The sequence below is a fragment of the Triticum dicoccoides genome, chromosome 6A, assembly GCF_002162155.2.
Source record: "Triticum dicoccoides isolate Atlit2015 ecotype Zavitan chromosome 6A, WEW_v2.0, whole genome shotgun sequence".
Classification (NCBI taxonomy): domain Eukaryota; kingdom Viridiplantae; phylum Streptophyta; class Magnoliopsida; order Poales; family Poaceae; genus Triticum; species Triticum dicoccoides.
In genome coordinates this window covers 10,397,919-10,419,150 of record NC_041390.1, presented here as the reverse complement: position 1 = coordinate 10,419,150, position 21,232 = coordinate 10,397,919, and the positions used below count along the sequence as shown (strand labels likewise).

At 45.6% G+C, this 21,232-nt stretch overlaps 1 protein-coding gene across 1 annotated transcript; it reads left to right on the top strand.

Annotated features, from left to right (window-relative positions):
* Nucleotides 1–2,683: 2,683 nt before the first annotated feature.
* On the top strand, nt 2,684–19,943 carry LOC119315462 (dihydrolipoyllysine-residue acetyltransferase component 3 of pyruvate dehydrogenase complex, mitochondrial-like). Its single transcript, XM_037590087.1, has 9 exons — nt 2,684–2,836; nt 18,013–18,098; nt 18,194–18,269; nt 18,374–18,441; nt 18,525–18,591; nt 18,667–18,762; nt 18,838–18,940; nt 19,379–19,474; nt 19,562–19,943. Exons 1-9 carry the CDS (start codon nt 2,684–2,686, stop codon nt 19,630–19,632), a joined length of 816 nt encoding a protein of 271 aa, XP_037445984.1. The 3' UTR covers nt 19,633–19,943.
* The last annotated feature ends 1,289 nt before the right edge of the window (nt 19,944–21,232 follow it).

Below are 21,232 nucleotides of genomic sequence, written 5' to 3'. Positions count from 1 at the left end.
TTCCACCTCCTGTGTGCCACTGTGGCAACCCCTTTTTCTATAAAAGGAGGCCCGAGGCGACCAGAAGGAGGATTCGGCTTTTTGGAGCTCCTCACACCCCATAGCTAGCTCAAGAACACAAATATACAATCCACCAAAGCAGGAGTAGGGTTTTACGCATCCTCGCGGCCCGAACCTGGATAAACGAACCGTGTGCTACCTGTTAGATCCGATTTTCTCATGACCCCGCGCCCCGCTAACCGTAGTAGGGATTCTTGTGATCCCATAGGTGTCGTTCTCAACCGACAGAAAGAGACCCAGGAAGCTTCAAGGGGGAGCCAGAAGGTGCCTAGGGGGCCCACAAGCTCAGGGGGCACGCCACCCTAGGGCATGCTTATACGTCTTGAATGTATCTATGATTTTTTATTGTTTCATGCTGTTATATTATCAACTTTGGATGTTTTATATTCATTTACTAGCAACTTTATATTTTTTTGGGACCAACCTATTGACATAGTGCCCAGTGCCACTTGCTGTTTTTTTGCTTTTTTTTACTTCACAGAATATCAATACCAAACGAAGTCCAAATGCCACAAAACTTTTTGGAGAATTTTTTCTGCCCAGAAGACACCCAGGAGGCCTAAGATGTGCACCAGAGGGGGCCTATGGGGCCCACTAGGCACCAGGGTACGGCCTGGTGGGTAGTGGAGCCCACAGGCACGCACTCCACCGAGCTCTGTCTCTATAAATACTCTAAAATCCCAAAACCCTACGGGAGTCGAGAGAAAACAATTTCCGCCACCGCAAGTTCCAGAACCATGAGATCTAATCTAGAGGCCTTTTCGGCACTCTGTCGGATGGGTCAACGATCACTGAGGAGTTCTCCATCATCCTTGTTTCCCTCGGATGATGCGTGAGTAGTTCACCACAAACCTATGGGTCTGTAGCTAGTAGCCGATGGCTTCTTCTCTCTTTTTGATCTTCAATACAATGTTCTCCTTGATGTTCTTGGAGATCTATTTGATGTAATGACTGTTTGTAGTGTGTTTGTTGGGATTCGATGAATTGTGCGTTTATGATCAATTCTATCCATGAATATTATTTGAGTCTTTGCTAAACTCTTTTATGCATGATTGTTATAGCCTCGTATTTCTTCTCCGAAATTTTGGTTTGGTTCGGCCAACTAGATTGATTTTTCTTCCATGGGAAGAGGTGCTTTGTGATGAGTTCGATCTTGCGGTGCTCAATCTCAGTGATAGAAAGAGACATGACACGCATGTATCATTGCTATTAAGGATAAAAAGATAGGGCCTATTCCTACATGAATAGATCTTGTTTACATCATGTGATCGTTCTTATTGCATTACTCCATTTTTCCACGAACTGAATACACTAGATGCATGCTGGCTAGTAGTCGATGTGTGGAGTAATAGTAATAGATGTAGAACCGTTTCGGTCTACTAATATTGGACGTGATGCCATGTACATGATCATTGCCTTGGATATCGTCATGATTATTCGCTTTTCTATCAATTGCCCAACAATAATTTGTTTACCCATTGTATGCTATTTTCTCGAGAGAAGCCTCTAGTGAAAACTACGCCCCCAGGTCTATTTCCTATCATATTAAATCCAAAAATACCTTGCTGCAATTTTTATTTATTTATTTTATTTTGTGTTTTAGTTAGATCTATTTATCAAATCTCATACAATTTAATCTATCTCAACCCCTCTTACGCGTTGGGTTGCAAGTTTTTGTGGTTTGTGTGCAGGTGCTGTTTACATAGTGTTGCTTGGTTATCCTACTGGATTGATAAACTTGATTTCATAACTAAGAGAGATACTAGGTGGTACTAATTTGGGGATGAGAAATCTGTGATTGGGCCGTCGATCCCGCACGCACACGTGACAAGGTAAGGATGTCAATGGGTAGGGTATGGGCAGGGTAGAGCAATGCCATACCCATACCCGTATAGTCAGTAGGTACAAAATTCTACCCATACCCGTACCCATGGGTATGAAACTTTATCCATACCCATACCCGACGGGTACCCGTACCCATTGGGTACCCAGCGGGTAGAACAAATAGTACATAAACTGTTCACAATTTTACACTCAGTGATAGCACATTTGACAAAAATATCAGTTATCTCAGCTCAATAACAAGGCAGATGTGTACATGACCACTCTCAAAATATAAAAATCACAAACATACTCATAAGTCAATAGGAGTAGATGAGTCACATGACTAATTGACAATATGTTAACATTAGTTCACAACTGGGCAGGGTATGGGTATACGCGCGGGTACAAGGCTATACTCGTACCCTACCCATGACTTAACGGGTAGGGTATGGGTACTACCCATGGGTATAAAAGTCTACCCATACCCTACCCATGCGGGTACGGTACCCGCGGGTACCCGTACCCATGGGTAAAACTGCCATCCTTAGGACAGGGTCACGTTCTCCTCCTCTTCTAGCCACCTCTCTCCCATCATGCGCAGCCCCCACGCCGCCGCCCCATGTATGCGGTTGCCCAGCCTCCTCCATCCTACCTCGCTGCCGTCAGCTCTGCCCTACCCCATCCCGCCCTCTATCAAGGATCTCCACCGATTCAAGCGGGTCTCTCAGATCCAAAACAAAATTTGTGTGAGAGATTTGGGGCTGATTGATCAATCCTTGGTTGGGATCTAGGCACGGCTATGGGGAAGATAGTGGTGGTTGTGTGCGTCGCGGCGGGACGGAAATGTTTACGCTGGTGCCAGCGGTGGAAGGGGGTGGAGCTTGTGGGCTCCGTGGAGGCTGACTTGAAGACGAAGGTGGCGGCGGTGATTAAGGAGGTGGCCCGCCCGCTCGTTGAGCTCGATTAATCCGATGTGTGAGTCCCATGTGTTCATCATCAAACTCATCCTCTCAAAGTACAATTAGTACAAGTTTATCTCTTTTTTTCTTTACTACTGAACTTTATTTTTCTACATACTTTTTTTTCTCTGTAATGACTTAGGATCATTACTATGTATTCAACCAGGGTTAATCAATATTTAGCCACAATATGTATGTCAGAAAACAGCTTCCACCTACAAAGAATTACAAGACAGGAAACTCGGGGTTCAGAAGCTTGAGAAATTGTATGTGGACATGGCCTTGCAAAAAGAACTTAGGTGCGTTCTCCATGAGAAACTGGATACAACAACAACAACAACAAAGCCTTTAGTCCCAAACAAGTTGGGGTAGGCTAGAGGTGAAACCCATAAGATCTCGCAACCAACTCATGGCTCTGGCACATGGAAAGCAAGCTTCCACGCACCCATGTCCATAGCTAGCTCTTTGTCGATACTCCAATCCTTCAGGTCTCTCTTAACGGACTCCTCCCATGTCAAAATCGGTCGACCCCGCCCTCTCTTGACATTCTTCGCACGCTTTAGCCGTCCGCTATGCACTGGAGCTTCTGGAGGCCTGCGCTGAATATGCCCAAACCATCTCAAACGATGTTGGACAAGCTTCTCCTCAATTGGTGCTACCCCAACTCTATCTCGTATATCATCATTCCGGACTCGATCCTTCCTCGTGTGGCCACACATCCATCTCAACATACGCATCTCCGCCACACCTAACTGTTGAACACGTCGCCTTTTAGTCGCCAACACTCCGCGCCATACAACATTGCGGGTCGAACCGCCGTCCTGTAGAGCTTGCCTTTTAGCTTTTGTGGCACTCTCTTGTCACAGAGAATGCCAGAAGCTTGGCGCCACTTCATCCATCCGGCTTTGATTCGATGGTTCACATCTTCATCAATACCCCCATCCTCCTGCAACATTGACCCCAAATACCGAAAGGTGTCCTTCCGAGGTACCACCTGACCATCAAGGCTAACCTCCTCCTCCTCACAGCTAGTAGTACTGAAACCGCACATCATGTACTCGGTTTTAGTTCTACTAAGCCTAAACCCTTTCGATTCCAAGGTTTGTCTTCATAACTCTAACTTCCTATTTACCCCCATCTGACTATCGTCAACTAGCACCACATCATCCGCAAAGAGCATACACCATGGGATATCTCCTTGTATACCCCTTGTGACCTCATCCATCACCAATGCAAAAAGATAAGGGCTCAAAGCTGACCCCTGATGCAGTCCTATCTTAATCGGGAAGTCATCGGTGTCGACATCACTTGTTCGAACACTTGTCACAACATTATTGTACATGTCCTTGATGAGGGTAATGTACTTTGCTGGGACTTTGTGTTTCTCCAAGGCCCACCACATGACATTTCGCGGTATCTTATCATAGGCCTTCTCCAAGTCAATGAACACCATATGCAAGTCCTTCTTATGCTCCCTATATCTCTCCATAAGTTGTCGTACCAAGAAAATGGCTTCCATGGTCGACCTCCCAGGCATGAAACCAAACTGATTTTTGGTCACGCTTGTCATTCTTCTTAAGCGGTGCTCAATGACTCTCTCCCATAGCTTCATTGTATGGCTCATCAGCTTAATTCCACGGTAATTAGTACAACTCTGAACATCCCCCTTGTTCTTGAAGATTGGTACTAATATACTCCGTCTCCATTCTTCTGGCATCTTGTTTGCCCGAAAAATGAGGTTGAAAAGCTTGGTTAGCCATACTATCGCTACGTCCCCGAGACCTTTCCACACCTCAATGGGGATACAATCAGGGCCCATCGCCTTGCCTCCTTTCATCCTTTTTAAAGCCTCCTTCACCTTAGACTCCTGGATGCGCCGCACAAAACGCATGCTGGTCTCATCAAAGGAGTCATTCAGTTCAATGGTAGAACTCTCATTCTCCCCATTGAACAGCTTGTCGAAGTACTCCCGCCATCTATGCTTAATCTCTTCGTCCTTCACCAAGAGTTGGCCTGCTCCGTCCTTGATGCATTTGACTTGGCCAATATCCCTCGTCTTCCTCTCCCGGATCTTAGCCATCTTATAGATGTCCCTTTCACCTTCCTTCGTGCCTAACCGTTGGTAGAGGTCCTCATATGCCCGACCCCTTGCTTCACCAACAGCTCGCTTTGCGGCCTTCTTCGCCATCTTGTACTTCTCTATGTTGTCTGCACTCCTATCCAGGTATAGGTGTCTGAAGCAATCTTTCTTCTCTTTAAGCGCCTTCTGGACATCATCATTCCACCACCAGGTATCCTTATCTTCGCTTCTCCTTCCCCTGGACACTCCAAACTCCTCCGAGGCCACCTTACGAATGCAAGTCGCCATCTTCATCCACACATTGTCCGCATCCCCTCCTTCCTCCCAAGGGCCCTCCTTAAATACCCTCTCCTTGAACACCTGAGCTACCTCCCCCTTGAGCTTCCACCACTTCGTTCTAGCGACCTTGGCACGCTTATCCCGCTGGACACGAATCCGAAAGTGGAAGTCAGCAACCACCAGCTTATGCTGGGGTACAACACTCTCCCCAGGTATCACCTTACAGTCTAGGCACGCACGCCTATCTTCTCTTCTCGAGAGGATGAAATCAATCTGGCTAGAGTGTTGGCCACTACTAAAAGTCACCAGATGTGATTCTCTCTTTCTAAAGAGGGTGTTAGCTACAATCATGTTGTAGGCTAGAGCAAAGCTTAAGACATCTTCTCCTTCTTGATTCCTGATGCCATAGCCAAAGCCCCCATGCGCCCCTTCAAAACCTGTGTTAGATGTACCCACGTGGCCATTGAGGTCTCCTCCTATGAAGAGCTTCTCACCAATCGGTACACTCCTAACCATGTCCTCCAAGCCTTCCCAGAACTCCCTCTTGGTGTTCTCATTGTGGCCTACTTGCGGGGCATATGCGCTGATAACATTGAGAACCAAGTCCTCAGCTACCAGCTTGACCAGGATAATCCGGTCCCCACGTCTCCTGACGTCTACCACTCCATACTTGAGGCTCTTGTTGATCAAGATGCCTACGCCATTTCTGTTTGCAGCCGTCCCCGTGTACCACAGCTTGAAGCCGGTATCCTCCACCTCCTTCGCCTTCTGTCCTCTCCATTTGGTTTCTTGGACGCAAAGTATCAACACCTCTCCTTACTGCTGCATCAACTAGCTCCCGAAGCTTCCCTGTCAGAGACCCTATGTTCCAGCTACCTAAGTGAATCCTCCTAGGCTCGGCTAGCTTCCTTACCCTTCGCACTCGTCGAGTCAAATGCGAAGACCCTTGCTCATTTTCCACTACATCCGGGCGCCGATGTAGCGCGCCACTAAGGATGCGACGACCCGATCCTCGCTCACTTGCCACCGTATCCGGATCAAGATACGGCGCGCCACTTGGGGGGTGACGGCCCGGCCCTTGCCTATCACAACCCTCCTCCTTTACCCGGGCTTGGGACCGGCTATGTTGAGACAACATAGGCGGAGTTCCATGAGAAACTGGATATATTTTTAAAAAAAATTTAGGTCAGGTCTATATACTATCTTTGGTAACTGAACCATGGCTGTTATGCTTATATTGAAAATAATTTGAATTTTACAAGGCAGTGGAGCCAGTTCATATTTTGTGAGCAACCAAAGTGCAAGCAGCCTAAATTAGTAATCTTCGAATAAACTGGCTTATGAAATTTTGATGGTTTTGTCAATAGTACAATAGCACTGGATAATCTGCTGTTTCTTATATTTAGAATTTGCCCTGACCTGATTTTACTACTGTGGCATGCAGAAACCTTGATGCAAAAGGAAGCTCGATGAAGAACATATATAAGATTTCTTATTTTCATGATTAGCAAAGTTATTGCAGACTGCTTGTTTGTTGTCTGATAAAACACATCTCTGAAAATTCGATAGACCCTTTGATCGAGTTTACATCTGTTATCCTGTCTGTTCCAATTTTGATTTAGGTCTATAGGCAAGGGCTAAACTGAATCATGCTACTACACAAGGGCTAAACTAAACCATACTACTACTTCCTACATGCCCAATTACTGATGATAGGAACTAACAGTCGGGCTGGGCGATGTTCCCATGCATGGTCGCGCTATGTTAATTAGTGTGTGCTGGCCATAACATGTTACTATTATTTTTCCGGAGAGGAGCGAGGGCCTGGCGAAGCACGTGGACCAGTTATCGTTACGGTGGATGTTGCACGACGCGCGCGCTTCGGTCTAATTAGCGTGTACGCTAAGAAATAAAGTGCGCATACTTAATTTAGCATGTCTAAACACTTTCTTTGACTGCTGAATTTAGAACTGCTGCTTGGTATGCACTATTAATTTTCATACTGATAGGCTTAACCAAATGTTGTATCAATTGGGTAAAGTACTCCATTGCACTTCCAGGCAAACTTCAGCAATTAGTCAGAATCCAGTGTCACCCATGATTGGTATTATGGGTATCCATTAGTACTACCAACATACTGTAGCCAGGTACAATCAGTACGGACATGCACTAATCAGCATCATCTCTGCATCCTAATTATGCAGTGAACTTGCCGCTGATCAATTACAGTTTTGAAACAATGCTGAAACTCTCACACTTTTTCTTGGCAGAAAACAGCTTACAGAACATAGCCAATAATTTTTTTGTATGAATCCGAGCTTACTAATTTATTTGTCTGGAGATAAATTGGTTGTAGTTTAACACTTGGTTGTTGCTTCCTTATTTTTCAAATGTACCCCCCTTTCAAGCACACACTAGGTTGATTCAGATATTGTGGAACTCTACATTGTATTTTATATATTATTTCTGTTGTTTTTCAGCTTAGCGGAAAATTTCAATCGAAGATTTGACTCGCATCCAACCAGAGGAATAACCCGAAAGGTTAGCAATCTTACAAGTTTGAAAAGTGTGACAACGGCAGGGATTTTGTTTTTCTGGTAACACAGTACTTGGTCAGGTTTTACAGTGTGGTCCCAGGTCTCATAGGTGTGAAAGCTTTGCTATATGTATGCTGTTGGAGAAATTATATAGCTGTTGTGGTGAAAATTCCAATTTATGGTTAAATAAATCATGTTGTTTCTGCTTTGTTAATAACCATGCCTACTATGATCCTGCGCCTCTTACTCTTTGTGTAGGCTTGCTGTCAAAACAACAAACTTAACATGTGCTTGACTAACTCAGTCAAGCTATTGTTGTAGTTGTCTGATGTATGAAAGTGTAATGTTCTCCTCATGTCTATTCTGATGTTTCAACTATACTACTTCTCTTGAGAAGTTTTCATGGTCCCACCCAGATTATACGCCATATTAGATCATCAGATTACCTACTAATCGACCTGCCAATGACTACAACGCTTGGTTGATTGCTTGTGGATGATTCTGCAATGTAGTGAAAGAATTTCAGTAACTAAATCCGCATGCTGTTCTTCAGCAATGGACAATTTCTGAAACTTTTCTGGATTGTGACCGATATGATTCAGGCGCAGAAACGTTAGATGTTGAATGCTATAGGACTGGAGATATATATGCTATCTGCGAATCGATTGACCCAATCTTGCCTCACTAGCTATGAGAAATAATTTAGATGAGAGTTTATAAAGAGCATGTCTAATACCATGCACTACAGTGGATACCGTCTTTGTTTATCGGTGCAGTTTAGTAGCACATCTTCTCGTGATCTCATTTGCTATTATATTCCACGAAAGAAACATTTACACAGGGTTTGTTTTGTCTTGGAAGTTCATAGGATATTGTAGGAATCGATCACGACATTGATGGATATCAAAGAAAAGTGAGTCTGGTTCACCATGGTGTGCGAAAGGTGAGGCTGCTTTGCGCTCAGGACAGTTGATTAGGAACTCTTTGATTTGTATCACTGCCACTGGCTTGGTATCTGTACGTAGATGTGTATGCGTACCTGTAAAAATTAATGTTTTGGTTTAGTATTTTTCTTAATTCTCAAGAGCAAAAAGAAAATACGTTATCAGTGTGTATGTACAATACTATACACATCAAGTCGGAATCAAAGTCGAATTGAAAGCAAAGAAATGGCTAACCCTGACCGTGCACCTCTCCATCCCTTGGGTTTACTGCTTTGAACGCTTTAACCATTTTGTTATTATTATTGCTGTTCAATCAGGTTGCGACGAATCGGATCGGATGAGTAGCTAGATGTGGATCGATGGTGGCGGCTGGAAAGGGTTAACCCTCACCGTCTACCTCTCATGCTGCTTGGTGGTGACATGTGATCATCCACGGCTATCCGACGTATGAGGACTCAGAATGTGGTGTTTGCTCCACAGTGAAGCACATGACCTTTCCTTGAAGGATGCATGGACACGTGTGGACCATCCCCCACCCCCTCCAATGAAACAAGTCTGTAACATTGATTCAGAAGCGAGAGGGCGAGTCTGTAACATTGATTCAGAAGCGAGAGGGCATATGAGGGTCGGTGTACATATGGACCAGGTGCATGGTGTAGCTCGCGCAAGGCGGCCCTCATGTCTAGGTCAACGAGATTAGTTTTAAACATTTCACTATGCTAGCGCGGTTCAATGACAAGTGTGTCGTGTAATGCTTGAACTCATCACCTTGGCATATGTTCGGGTGCATTGTGATCAGGTGAATACCACGACCACTGAGGGTGGAAGGACGATAAGCAATTACATGGCTGGGGTAGAGGATGTGGGCCTGCATGGGTCTTTGAGTCATGTTCGGCGTGTGAGTTTGTTTCTCCCGTTGCAACGTACGGGCATTTGTGCTAGTTCCTATAAATACAGCCCCCCCCCTCAAAAAGTAATCTAGAACTTTTACTCTACCGTCGCGAGCCTCTATTCCTATAAATACAGAAACTCCCAAAAAATATTAATTGTGAGCGAGTCATTTACGTCTTGAGTTACAACATAATGTCTATTGTTCATGCTATAATTGTGTTATCCGGAAATCGTAATACATGTGTGAATACATAGACCACAACATGTCCCTAGTGAGCCTCTAGTTGACTAGCTCGTTGATCAATAGATGGTTATGGTTTCCTAACCATGGACATACGATGTCACTGATAACGGGATCACATCATTAGGGTAATGATGTGATGGACAAGACCCAATCCTAAGTATCCTTTCCTTAGACCATGAGATTGTGCAACTCCCGGATACCGTAAGGGTACTTTGGGTGTGCCAAACGTCACAACGTAATTTGGTGGCTATAAAGGTACACTACGGGTATCCCCGAAAGTATCTGTTGTGTTGGCACGAATCGAGACTGGGATTTGTCACTCCGTATGACGGAGAGATATCTCTGGGCCCACTCGGTAGGACATAAACATAATGAGCTCAATGTGATCAAGGATTTGTTCACGGGATGATGTGTTATGGGAACGAGTAAAGAGACTTGCCGTAACGAGATTGAACAAGGTATCGGTATACAGACGATCGAATCTCGGGCAAGTATCATACCGATAGACAAAGGGAATTGTATACAGGATTGATTGAATCCTTGACATCGTGGTTCATTCGATGATATTATCGTGGAGCATGTGGGAGCCAACATGGATATCCAGATCCCGCTGTTGGTTATTGACTGGAGAGTTGTCTCGGTCATGTCTACGTGTCTCCCGAACCCGTAGGGTCTACACACTTAAGGTTCAGTGACGCTAGAGTTGTAGAGATATTAGTATGCGGTTAACAGAAAGTTGTTCGGAGTCCCGGATGAGATCCCGGACGTCACGAGGAGTTCTGGAATGGTCCGGAGGTAAATATTTATATATAGGAAGTCCAGTTTCGGCCACCGGGAGAGTTGTGGTCCCGGGGGTCCACTGGGTGGGGCCACCTATCCCGGAGGGCCCCATGGGCTGAAGTGGCATGGGAACCAGCCCCTGGTGGGCTGGTGCGCCCCACCCAAGGGCCCAAGGAGCCTAGGGTTGGAAACCCTAGGGGGCCATTGCCCCCGAGGTGGCATGCGCCCCCTGGTTGGAAACCCTAAGGGGGCCGCCGCCCCGAGGGCCCCCCCTGTAGATGGGATCTCCATGGGGGCATGTGCCCCCTAGCCCCTATATATAGTGGAGGGGAGGGAGGGCAGCCGCACCCTAAGCCCTGGCGCCTCCCTCTCCCTCCCGTGGCACCTCTTCCTCCCAGTAGCGCTTGGTGAAGTCCTGCTAGAATCCCGCTGCTTCCACCACCATGCCGCCGTGCTGCTGGATCTTCATCAACTTCTCCTCCCCCCTTGCCTGATCAAGAAGGAGGAGACGTCTCTGCTCCGTACGTGTGTTGAACGCGGAGGTGCCGTCCGTTCGGCGCTAGGATCATCGGTGATTTGGATCACGACGAGTACGACTCCATCAACCCCGTTCTCTTGAACGCTTCCACTCGCGATCTACAAGGGTATGTAGATGCACTCCTCTCTCTCTCGTTGCTAGATGACTCCATAGATTGATCTTGGTGATGCGTAGAAAATTTTAAATTCTGCTACGATCCCCAACAGTGGCATCATGAGCTAGGTCTATGCGTAGTTTCTATGCACGAGTAGAACACAAGTTGTTGTGGGCGTCGATTTTGTCAATTTACTTGCCGTTACTAGTCTTATCTTGATTCGGCGGCATCGTGGGATGAAGCGGCCCGGACCGACCTTACACGTACACTTACGTGAGACAGGTTCCACCGACTGACATGCACTAGTTGCATAAGATGGCTAGCGGGTGTCTGTCTCTCCCACTTTAGTCGGATCGGGTTCGATGAAAAGGGTCCTTTTGAAGGGTAAATAGAAATTGGCATATCACGTTGTGGTTTTGGTGTAGGTAAGAAACGTTCTTCCTAGAAACCTATAGCAGCCACGTAAAAATTTGAACAAGAATTAGAGGACGTCTAACTTGCTCTTGCAGCATATGCCGTGTGATGTGATATGGCCAAAAGGATGTGATGAATGATATATGTGATGTATGAGATTGATCATGTTCTTCTAATAGGAATCACGACTTGCATGTCGATGAGTATGACAACCGGCAGGAGCCATAGGAGTTGTCTTAATTTATTGTATGACCTGCGTGTCAATGAAAACGCCATGTAATTACTTTACTTTATTGCTAACTGTTAGCTATAGTAGTAGAAGTAATAGTTGGCGAGACAACTTCATGAAGACACAATGATGAAGATCATGATGACGGAGATCATGGTGTCATGCCGGTGACGATGATAATCATGGCGCCCCGAAGATGGAGATCAAAAGGAGCAAAATGATATTGGCCATATCATGTCACTATTTGATTGCATGTGATGTTTATCATGTTTTTACATCTTATTTGCTTAGAATGACGGTAGCATAAATAAGATGATCCCTCATTAAAATATCAAGAATTGTGTTCCCCCTAACTGTGCACCGTTGCTAAGGTCTGTTGTTCCGAAGCACCACGTGATGATCGGGTGTGATAGGTTCTAACGTTCGCATACAACGGGCGTAAGCCAGATTTACACACGCAATACACTTAGGTTGACTTGACGAGCCTAGCATGTACAGACATGGCCTCGGAACACGGAAGACCGAAAGGTTGAACATGAGTCATATAGAAGATACGATCAACATGAAGATGTTCACCGATGATGACTAGTCCGTCTCACGTGATGATCGGACACGGCCTAGTTGACTCGGATCATGTATCACTTAGAGGACTAGAGGGATGTCTATCTGAGTGGGAGTTCATTAAATAATTTGATTAGATAAACTTAATTATCATGAACATAGTCTAAAACTTTGCAATATGTCTTGTAGATCAAATGGCCCATGCTAATGTTGCCCTCAACTTCAACGCGTTCCTAGAGAAAACCAAGATGAAAGACGATGGTAGCAACTACACGGTCTGGGTCCGTAACCTGAGGATTATCCTCATAGCTGCCAAGAAAGCATATGTCCTTGAAGCACCGCTAGGTGATGCACCTGTTTTCCCAGCAACTCAAGACGTTATGAACGCCTGGCAGTCGCATCGTGATGATTACTCCTTGGTTCAGTGCAGCATGCTTTACAGCTTAGAACCGGGGCTCCAAAAGTGTTTTGAGCAGCACGGAGCATATGAGATGTTCCAAGAGCTGAAAGTGGTTTTCCAAGCTCATGCCCGGGTCGAGAGATATGAAGTCTCCAACAAGTTTTATAGTTGTAAGATGGAGGAGAATAGTTCTGTCAGCGAGCACATACTCAAAATGTCTGGGTTGCACAACCGCTTATCTCAGCTGGCAGTTAATCTCCCGGATGATGCGGTCGTTGACAGAATCCTTCAGTCGCTCCCACCTAGCTACAAGAGCTTTGTGATGAACTTCAATATGCAGGAGATGGAAAAGACCATTCCTGAGGTATATTCAATACTGAAATCAGCGGAGGTGGAGATCAAAAAGGAACATCAAGTGTTGATGGTGAATAAAACCACTAAGGTCAAGAAAGGCAAGGGTAAGAAGAACTTCAAGAAGGACAACAAGGGAGTTGCCGCGCCCGGTAAGCCAGTTACTGGGAAGAAGCCAAAGCATGGACCCAAGCCTGAGACTGAGTGCTTTTATTGCAAGGGAAACGGTCACTGGAAGCGGAACTGCCCCAAGTACTTAGCGCATAAGAAGGCCGGCAATACCAAACGTATATGTGATATACATGTTATTGATGTGTACCTAACCAGCGCTCGTAGTAGCTCCTGGGTATTTGATACTAGTGCAGTTGCTCATATTTGTAACTCAAAACAGGAGCTGCGGAATAAGCGGAGACTGGTGAAGGACGAGGTGACGATGCGCGTCGCGAATGGTTCCAATGTCGATGTGATCGCCGTTGGCACACTACCTCTACATTTACCTATGGGATTAGTTTTAAACCTCAATAATTGTTATTTAGTACCAGCTTTGAGCATGAACATTGTATCTGGATCTCGTTTAATGTGAGATGGCTACTCATTTAAATCTGAGAATAATGGTTGTTCTATTTATATGAGAGACATGTTTTATGATCATGCCCCGCTGGTTAATGGTTTATTCTTATTTAATCTCGAGTGTGATGTTACACATATTCATAGTGTGAATGCCAAAAGATGTAAGGTTGATAATGATAGTCCCACATACTTGTGGCACTGCTGCCTTGGTTACATTGGTTTCAAACGCATGAAGAAACTCCATGCAGATGGACTTTTGGACTCTCTTGATTATGAACCATTTGACACGTGCGAACCATGCCTCATGGGAAAAATGACCAAGACTCCGTTCTCCGGAACAATGGAGCGAGCAACCAACTTATTGGAAATCATACATACCGATGTGTGCGGTCCGATGAGTGTTGAGGCTCGTGGTGGTTATTGTTATGTCCTCACCCTCACTGATGACTTAAGTAGATATGGGCATGTCTACTTGATGAAACACAAGTCTGAGACCTTTGAAAAGTTCAAGGAATTTCAGAGTGAGGTTCAGAATCAACGTGACAGGAAAAAAAAGTTCTAACGATCAGATCATGGAGGGGAATATTTGAGTCACGAATTTGGCACGCACTTAAGGAAATGTGGAATTGTTTCACAACTCACGCCGCCTGGAACACCTCAGCGTAATGGTGTGTCCGAACATCGTAATCGCACTCTATTGGATATGGTGCGATCTATGATGTCTCTGACCGATCTACCGCTATCATTTTGGGGTTATGCTATAGAGACTGCCACATTCACTTTAAATAGGGCTCCGTCGAAATCCGTTGAGACGACACCGTATGAATTGTGGTTTGGGACGAAACCTAAGCTGTCGTTTCTGAAAGTTTGGGGATGCGATGCTTATGTCAAGAAACTTCAACCTGAAAAGCTCGAACCCAAATCGGAAAAATGCGTCTTCATAGGATACCCTAAGGAAACTATTGGGTATACCTTCTACCTCAGATCCGAAGGCAAGATCTTTGTTGCCAAGAATGGATCCTTTCTAGAGAAAGAGTTTCTCTCGAAAGAAGTAAGTGGGAGGAAAGTAGAACTTGATGAAGTATTGCCTCTTGAACCGGAGAGTAGCGCAGCTCAAGAAAATGTTTCTATGGTGCCTGCACCGACTAGAGAGGAAGTTAATGATGATGATCATGAAACTTCAGATCAAGTTGCTACTGAACTTCGTAGGTCCACAAGGACACGTTCCGCACCAGAGTGGTACGGCAACCCTGTCCTGGAAATCATGTTGTTAGACAATGGTGAACCTTCAAACTATGAAGAAGCGATGGCAGGCCCGGATTCTGACAAATGGCTTGAAGCCATGAAATCCGAGATAGGATCCATGTATGAAAACAAAGTATGGACTTTGACTGACTTGCCCGATGATCGGCGAGCCATAGAAAATAAATGGATCTTTAAGAAGAAGACAGACGCGGATGGTAATGTAACCATCTATAAGGCTCGGCTTGTCGCTAAGGGTTATCGACAAGTTCAAGGGGTTGACTACGATGAGACCTCACCCGTAGCGAAGCTGAAGTCTGTCCGAATCATGTTAGCAATTGCCACATTCTATGATTATGAGATATGGCAAATGGACGTCAAAACGACATTCCTTCATGGTTTCCTTAAGGAAGAATTGTATATGATGCATCCGGAAGGTTTTGTCGATCCTAAGAACCCTGGCAAGGTATGCAAGCTCCAACGCTCGATCTATGGGCTGGTGCAAGCATCTCGGAGTTGGAACATTTGTTTTGATGAGATGATCAAAGCGTTTGGGTTTACGCAGATTTATGGAGAAGCCTGTGTTTACAAGAAAGTGAGTGAGAGCTCTACAACATTTCTCATATTATATGTGGATGACATACTTTTGATGGGAAATGATATAGAACTCTTGGAAATCATAAAGGCCTACTTGAATAAGTCTTTTTCAATGAAGGACCTTGGAGAAGCTGCTTACATATTAGGCATCAAGATCTATAGAGATAGATCGAGACGCCTCATTGGTCTTTCACAAAGCACGTACCTTGACAAGATATTGAAGAAGTTCAATATGGATCAGTCCAAGAAGGGGTTCTTGCCTGTATTGCAAGGTGTGAGACTGAGCACGGCTCAATGCCCGACCACGGCAGAAGATAGAGAAAAGATGAGTGTCATCCCCTATGCCTCGGCCATAGGGTCTATTATGTATGCCATGTTGTGTACCAGACCTGATGTAAATCTTGCCGTAAGTTTGGTGGGAAGGTACCAAAGTAATCCCGGCATGGAACACTGGACAACGGTCAAGAATATTCTGAAGTACCTGAAAAGGACTAAGGATATGTTTCTCGTTTGTGGAGGTGACGAAGAGCTCGTCGTAAAGGGTTACGTTGATGCTAGCTTCGACACAGATCTGGATGACTCCAAGTCACAAACCGGATACGTGTATATTTTGAATGGTGGGGCAGTCAGCTGGTGCAGTTGCAAGCAAAGCGTCATGGCGGGATCTACATGTGAAGCAGAGTACATGGCAGCCTCGAAGGCAGCACATGAAGCAATCTGGATGAAGGAGTTCATTACCGACCTAGGAGTTATTCCCAATGCGTCGGGCCCAATGACTCTCTTTTGTGACAACACTGGAGTTATTGCCCTTGCCAAGGAGCCCAGGTTTCACAAGAAGACCGGCATATCAAGCGTCGCTTCAACTCCATTCATGATAATGTTCAAGATGGAGACATAGAGATTTGTAAAGTGCATATGGACCTGAATGTCGCAGATCCGTTGACTAAACCTCTTCCACGTGCAAAGCATGGTCAACACCAGAACTCTATGGGTGTTCGATTCATCACAATGTAACTAGGTTATTGACTCTAGTGCAAGTGGGAGACTGTTGGAAATATGCCCTAGAGGCAATAATAAAATGGTTATTATTATATTTCCTTGTTCATGATAATTGTCTATTGTTCATGCTATAATTGTGTTATCCAGAAATCGTAATACATGTGTAAATACATAGACCACAACATGTCCCTAGTGAACCTCTAGTTGACTAGCTCGTTGATCAATAGATGGTTACGGTTTCCTAACCATGGACATAGGATGTCACTGATAACGGGATCACATCATTAGGATAATGATGTGATGGACAAGACCCAATCCTAAGCATAGCACAAGATCGTGTAGTTCGTCTGCTAAAGCTTTTCTAATGTCGAGTATCCTTTCCTTAGACCATGAGATTGTGCAACTCTCGGATATCGTAAGGGTACTTTGGGTGTGCCAAACGTCACAACATAACTGGGTGGCTATAAATGTACACTACGGGTATCCCCGAAAGTATCTGTTGGGTTGGCACGAATCGAGACTGGGATTTATCACTCCGTATGACGGAGAGGTATCTCTGGGCCCACTCGGTAGGACATCATCATAATGAGCTCAATGTGAACAAGGAGTTGTTCACGGGATGATGTGTTACGGGAACGAGTAAACAGACTTGCCGTAACGAGATTGAACAAGGTATCGGTATACCGATGATCGAATCTCGGGCAAGTATCATACTGATAGACAAAGGGAATTGTATACGGGATTGATTGAATCCTCGACATCGTGATTCATTCGATGAGATTATCGTGGAGCATGTGGGAGCCAACATGGGTATCCAGATCCCGCTGTTGGTTATTGACCGGAGAGTTATCTCGATCATGTCTACGTGTCTCCAGAACCCGTAGGGTCTACACACTTAAGGTTCGGTGACACAAGAGTTGTAGAGATATTAGTATGCGGTTAACTGAAAGTTGTTCGGAGTCCCGGATGAGATCCGGGACGTCACGAGGAGTTCCGGAATGGCCCGGAGGTAAAGATTTATATATAGGAAGTCCAGTTTCGGCCACCGGGAGAGTTTCGGGGGTCACCGGTATTGTACCGGGACCACCAGAAGGGTCCCGGGGGTCCACCGGGTGGGGCCACCTATCCCGGAGGGCCCCATGGGCTGAAGTGGCGTGGGAACCAACCCCTGATGGGCTGGTGCGTGATACGTCTCCAACATATCTATAATTTTTGATTGCTCCATGCTATATTATCTACTGTTTTGAATGTTTATTGGCTTTATTATACACTTTTATATCATTTTTGAGACTAACCTATTAACCCAGAGCCCAGTGCCAGTTTCTATTTTTACCCTGTTTCAGCATTGAAAAATGCCGCTGAGACTTTTTTTCGTTGATCCTATCTGCCTTGTAGTGTTTTAACTCTTATTCTTTTCAGGTTACTGCAAACCGCCTCCTATCTTCTAAACAAACCATCCCACATTACTACTTGACAGTTGACACACGTGTCGACAAACTTATCAAGTATGTTTCAGGCCTGATTTTGTAAAACTTGCAATGGATAATTTTAGTACCGAACTTTTGTCTAAAGAAGAGTTTTTCATTTTGTTGTGCTACAGGTTACGAGGGGAACTGAACCCACTGCAGGAAGCATCTGGTGGAAAGAAGATATCTATTAACGACCTTGTTATAAAGGTACTCACCGGTTCTTATACGTACATTGTTGCCTTGTAAGTCGTATTGGGCTCATGTGGATTCTGTGATCTCCAGTTTTAAATTTACCTCTACGTTCTGCGCAGGCTGCAGCCTTGGCTCTTCGAAAGGTCCCTGAGTGCAACAGTTCTTGGATGAATGATTTTATTCGCCAGTGAGTTCCTACGGAGCATTTATACCTGTCACTCAAATTATATTGGCAAGAAATGTGATATGGCAAATGTACATCTCATGCAGATACCACAATGTGAACATAAATGTAGCTGTACAAACTGAGCATGGATTGTTTGTTCCAGTAGTTAGGGTAAGCTAGTCAAAGCTAGCTAGTTCGGTTTTGTGCATTTTCCCCCGTTCTCTTAACTTATTACTTGTGGTGCAGGATGCAGACAAGAAGGGACTTGGTACAATCGGTGAGGAGGTGAAGCAGTTGGCTCAAAGAGCAAGGGATAACAGCTTAAAACCACAAGATTACGAGGTATTTATCGCATAGTAGATGATAAGTATGAAATCAACAACATTTTTCATTGACCATTTTCGTTCTCTGTTTCAGGGTGGCACGTTCACAGTATCAAACTTGGGAGGTCCTTTTGGAATTAAACAGTTCTGTGCTATTATAAATCCTCCTCAGTCAGCAATCTTGGCCATTGGTTCTGGTAAGAAGCCGTGTTACACTTTCGTCATATACTGCCAATACGTTGGCCACAAAAATGCTGTTGCTACTTAGTTTGCATTGTGTACATAACAGTTTGGCATTTGTCAGTATTTTACCATTGTTATGGATAACATAGTCCTGTCGACCTTTTACCAGAACCTGCTATTGGAAGCCCAGTACATTGACCTAGACAATTGCATGATCCTTTACTTTGGCATTCTATATCCTAGTCCGTTCTTACTTCTAAGTAACCTTCAGTTAGTTCTGTAGGCAGGACTTGAACATTGTCCTAATGTTCTGTGCTTTTTGTTTCTGTATTCTACTTTGTAGCATAGTTAGATCTAGTTTCTGCTACTTTGATCCATTATTCATTTTGTGATGTCCTTAGTCCTCCCATAGGGATTTATTCAGTGCTTACCTGATACTTTTTTTTGAGCAGCTGAGAAGAGGGTGATACCAGGCAGCGCGGATGGTCAGTACGAGTTTGGTTCCTACATGTCAGTAACAATGAGCTGCGATCACAGGGTTATTGATGGTACGCTCTTAATCTTTTGTGAAATATAAATTGTGAGTCAGTTGAAATGTGGGCGGGAACTCAACAAATAATGATGTTTATCTATAGGTGCAATTGGGGCGGAATTCCTGAAAGCGTTCAAGGGCTACATCGAGAACCCGACCACAATGTTGCTGTAAAGTTAGGAGGATGAAGCCTATTCTTGTCGAGTTCTTGAATAATGCACAGAACGGTGCTGTCCCGTTTTACATAACCTGGGCGCGGTCTCATGGAACCCACAGTCAAGAGCACAGAGCCAGCAAGCGAACACACAGGATGACCTGTTTTTTTGGATTGAAACGTCTTCTGTTCGTTTTACCTTCTGTTTCTTCCCATGAATGACCTGATCGATGTAGGTTGGACTTGCATGGCCTGTTGAGCTCATTTTTTGCCAGAGAAACTCCTGATTATAGGATTTGCATTTTTCCTAATATACACGCAAACTTAACCAGGAGGCTCAGTAAATGGTTCGGAACAATAAGTCATCTTGGAAGAAACAGCTACCTAACCCTGTACGGATTAGAAATCCATCAATGGTTCGTCTTTGCCATAATCATGCTGAACCGGCGTGCTATTGTGTTTCCAAATTCCATCAAGCCGGTTGTGATTTCAAGCGTGCTAAGCCACCTATTTATTCCGACGGAGGCACCACGGTTCTGCGCAGCGCATCAATCCGTCCATCGGCAATGTCGAGCTCTGGTTTCATGGCGTTCGAGATCAGCTCCAAGGCACACAGCCACCGAGCCATGGGGCAGGGCCTGGTCCGCCTCTACTCGCCGATGGCCACCGTCGGCGGCCACTGCTGGCTACCCGTACGGGGACGCTCCACGCGTACCCGCTTCGCCTCCATCTACCTCGAGCTCGTGAGCCATCCGACGCATGCCGTGATGGCCACCTTCGACGCCTTCGCCGTGCACGGCGACGGATCGTCGCCACCGTCCCACCACAACCAATGCGTGCACGTCTACTCGCCGGACGACCGCGGTTTTAGGAGTCCCCGCGGGTTTCCTGAGTTCATCCCCGCCGACACCCAATTGAACGTCAACGACATGACTGTCATGTGGAGGGTCACGGTTGCGCGAGACGCTTCCTTGTCGAACCAGCTCGGCCGCCTGCTCGACCGTGGCGCCTGGACCGACGTCGCCTTTGAGGTCGCCGGCGAGACCTTCCGCGCCCACCGCGCAGAGGCGCAGCTCTTCGGCGGCATGCTCGAGTCCTCCTTGTCCTCCTTCCCCATCGCCCTGGAGGACATCGAGCCCGAGACCTTTGGAGCAATGCTCCGGTTCATCTACACCGACACCCTGCCGGACGACGCCGACGGCGAGCCCCCCAACATGGAGGTGTTGGAACGTCTCCTCGCCGCGGCCGACCGGTTCGCGCTTGACGGCCTCAAGCTCGAGTGCACCTATAGGCTGCTGAGCACCGTGTCTCTGTCGACTCGGTCGTCGACATGCTACGCTTGGTCGAGACGCACAACTGCGCCGAGCTCAAGGCACGGTGTATCGGCTTCATTGCGATGATTCAGAATTTCAAGGACGTTGTGCTAACCGATGGCTTCGTGCAGCTCGCGGTAGAATCCCCAATGATTCTCGCCGAACTTAGGGAGAGGACTCACTATTTTGCATGATTTTAGGAAGAGGTAAATACACTGACAGTCCTATAAAACTTGTACGCGATGGTCAGTTTGGTGCGAAACTTATAGCAAAAATAGACATGGGTATGAGGACTTGATTCACCGTA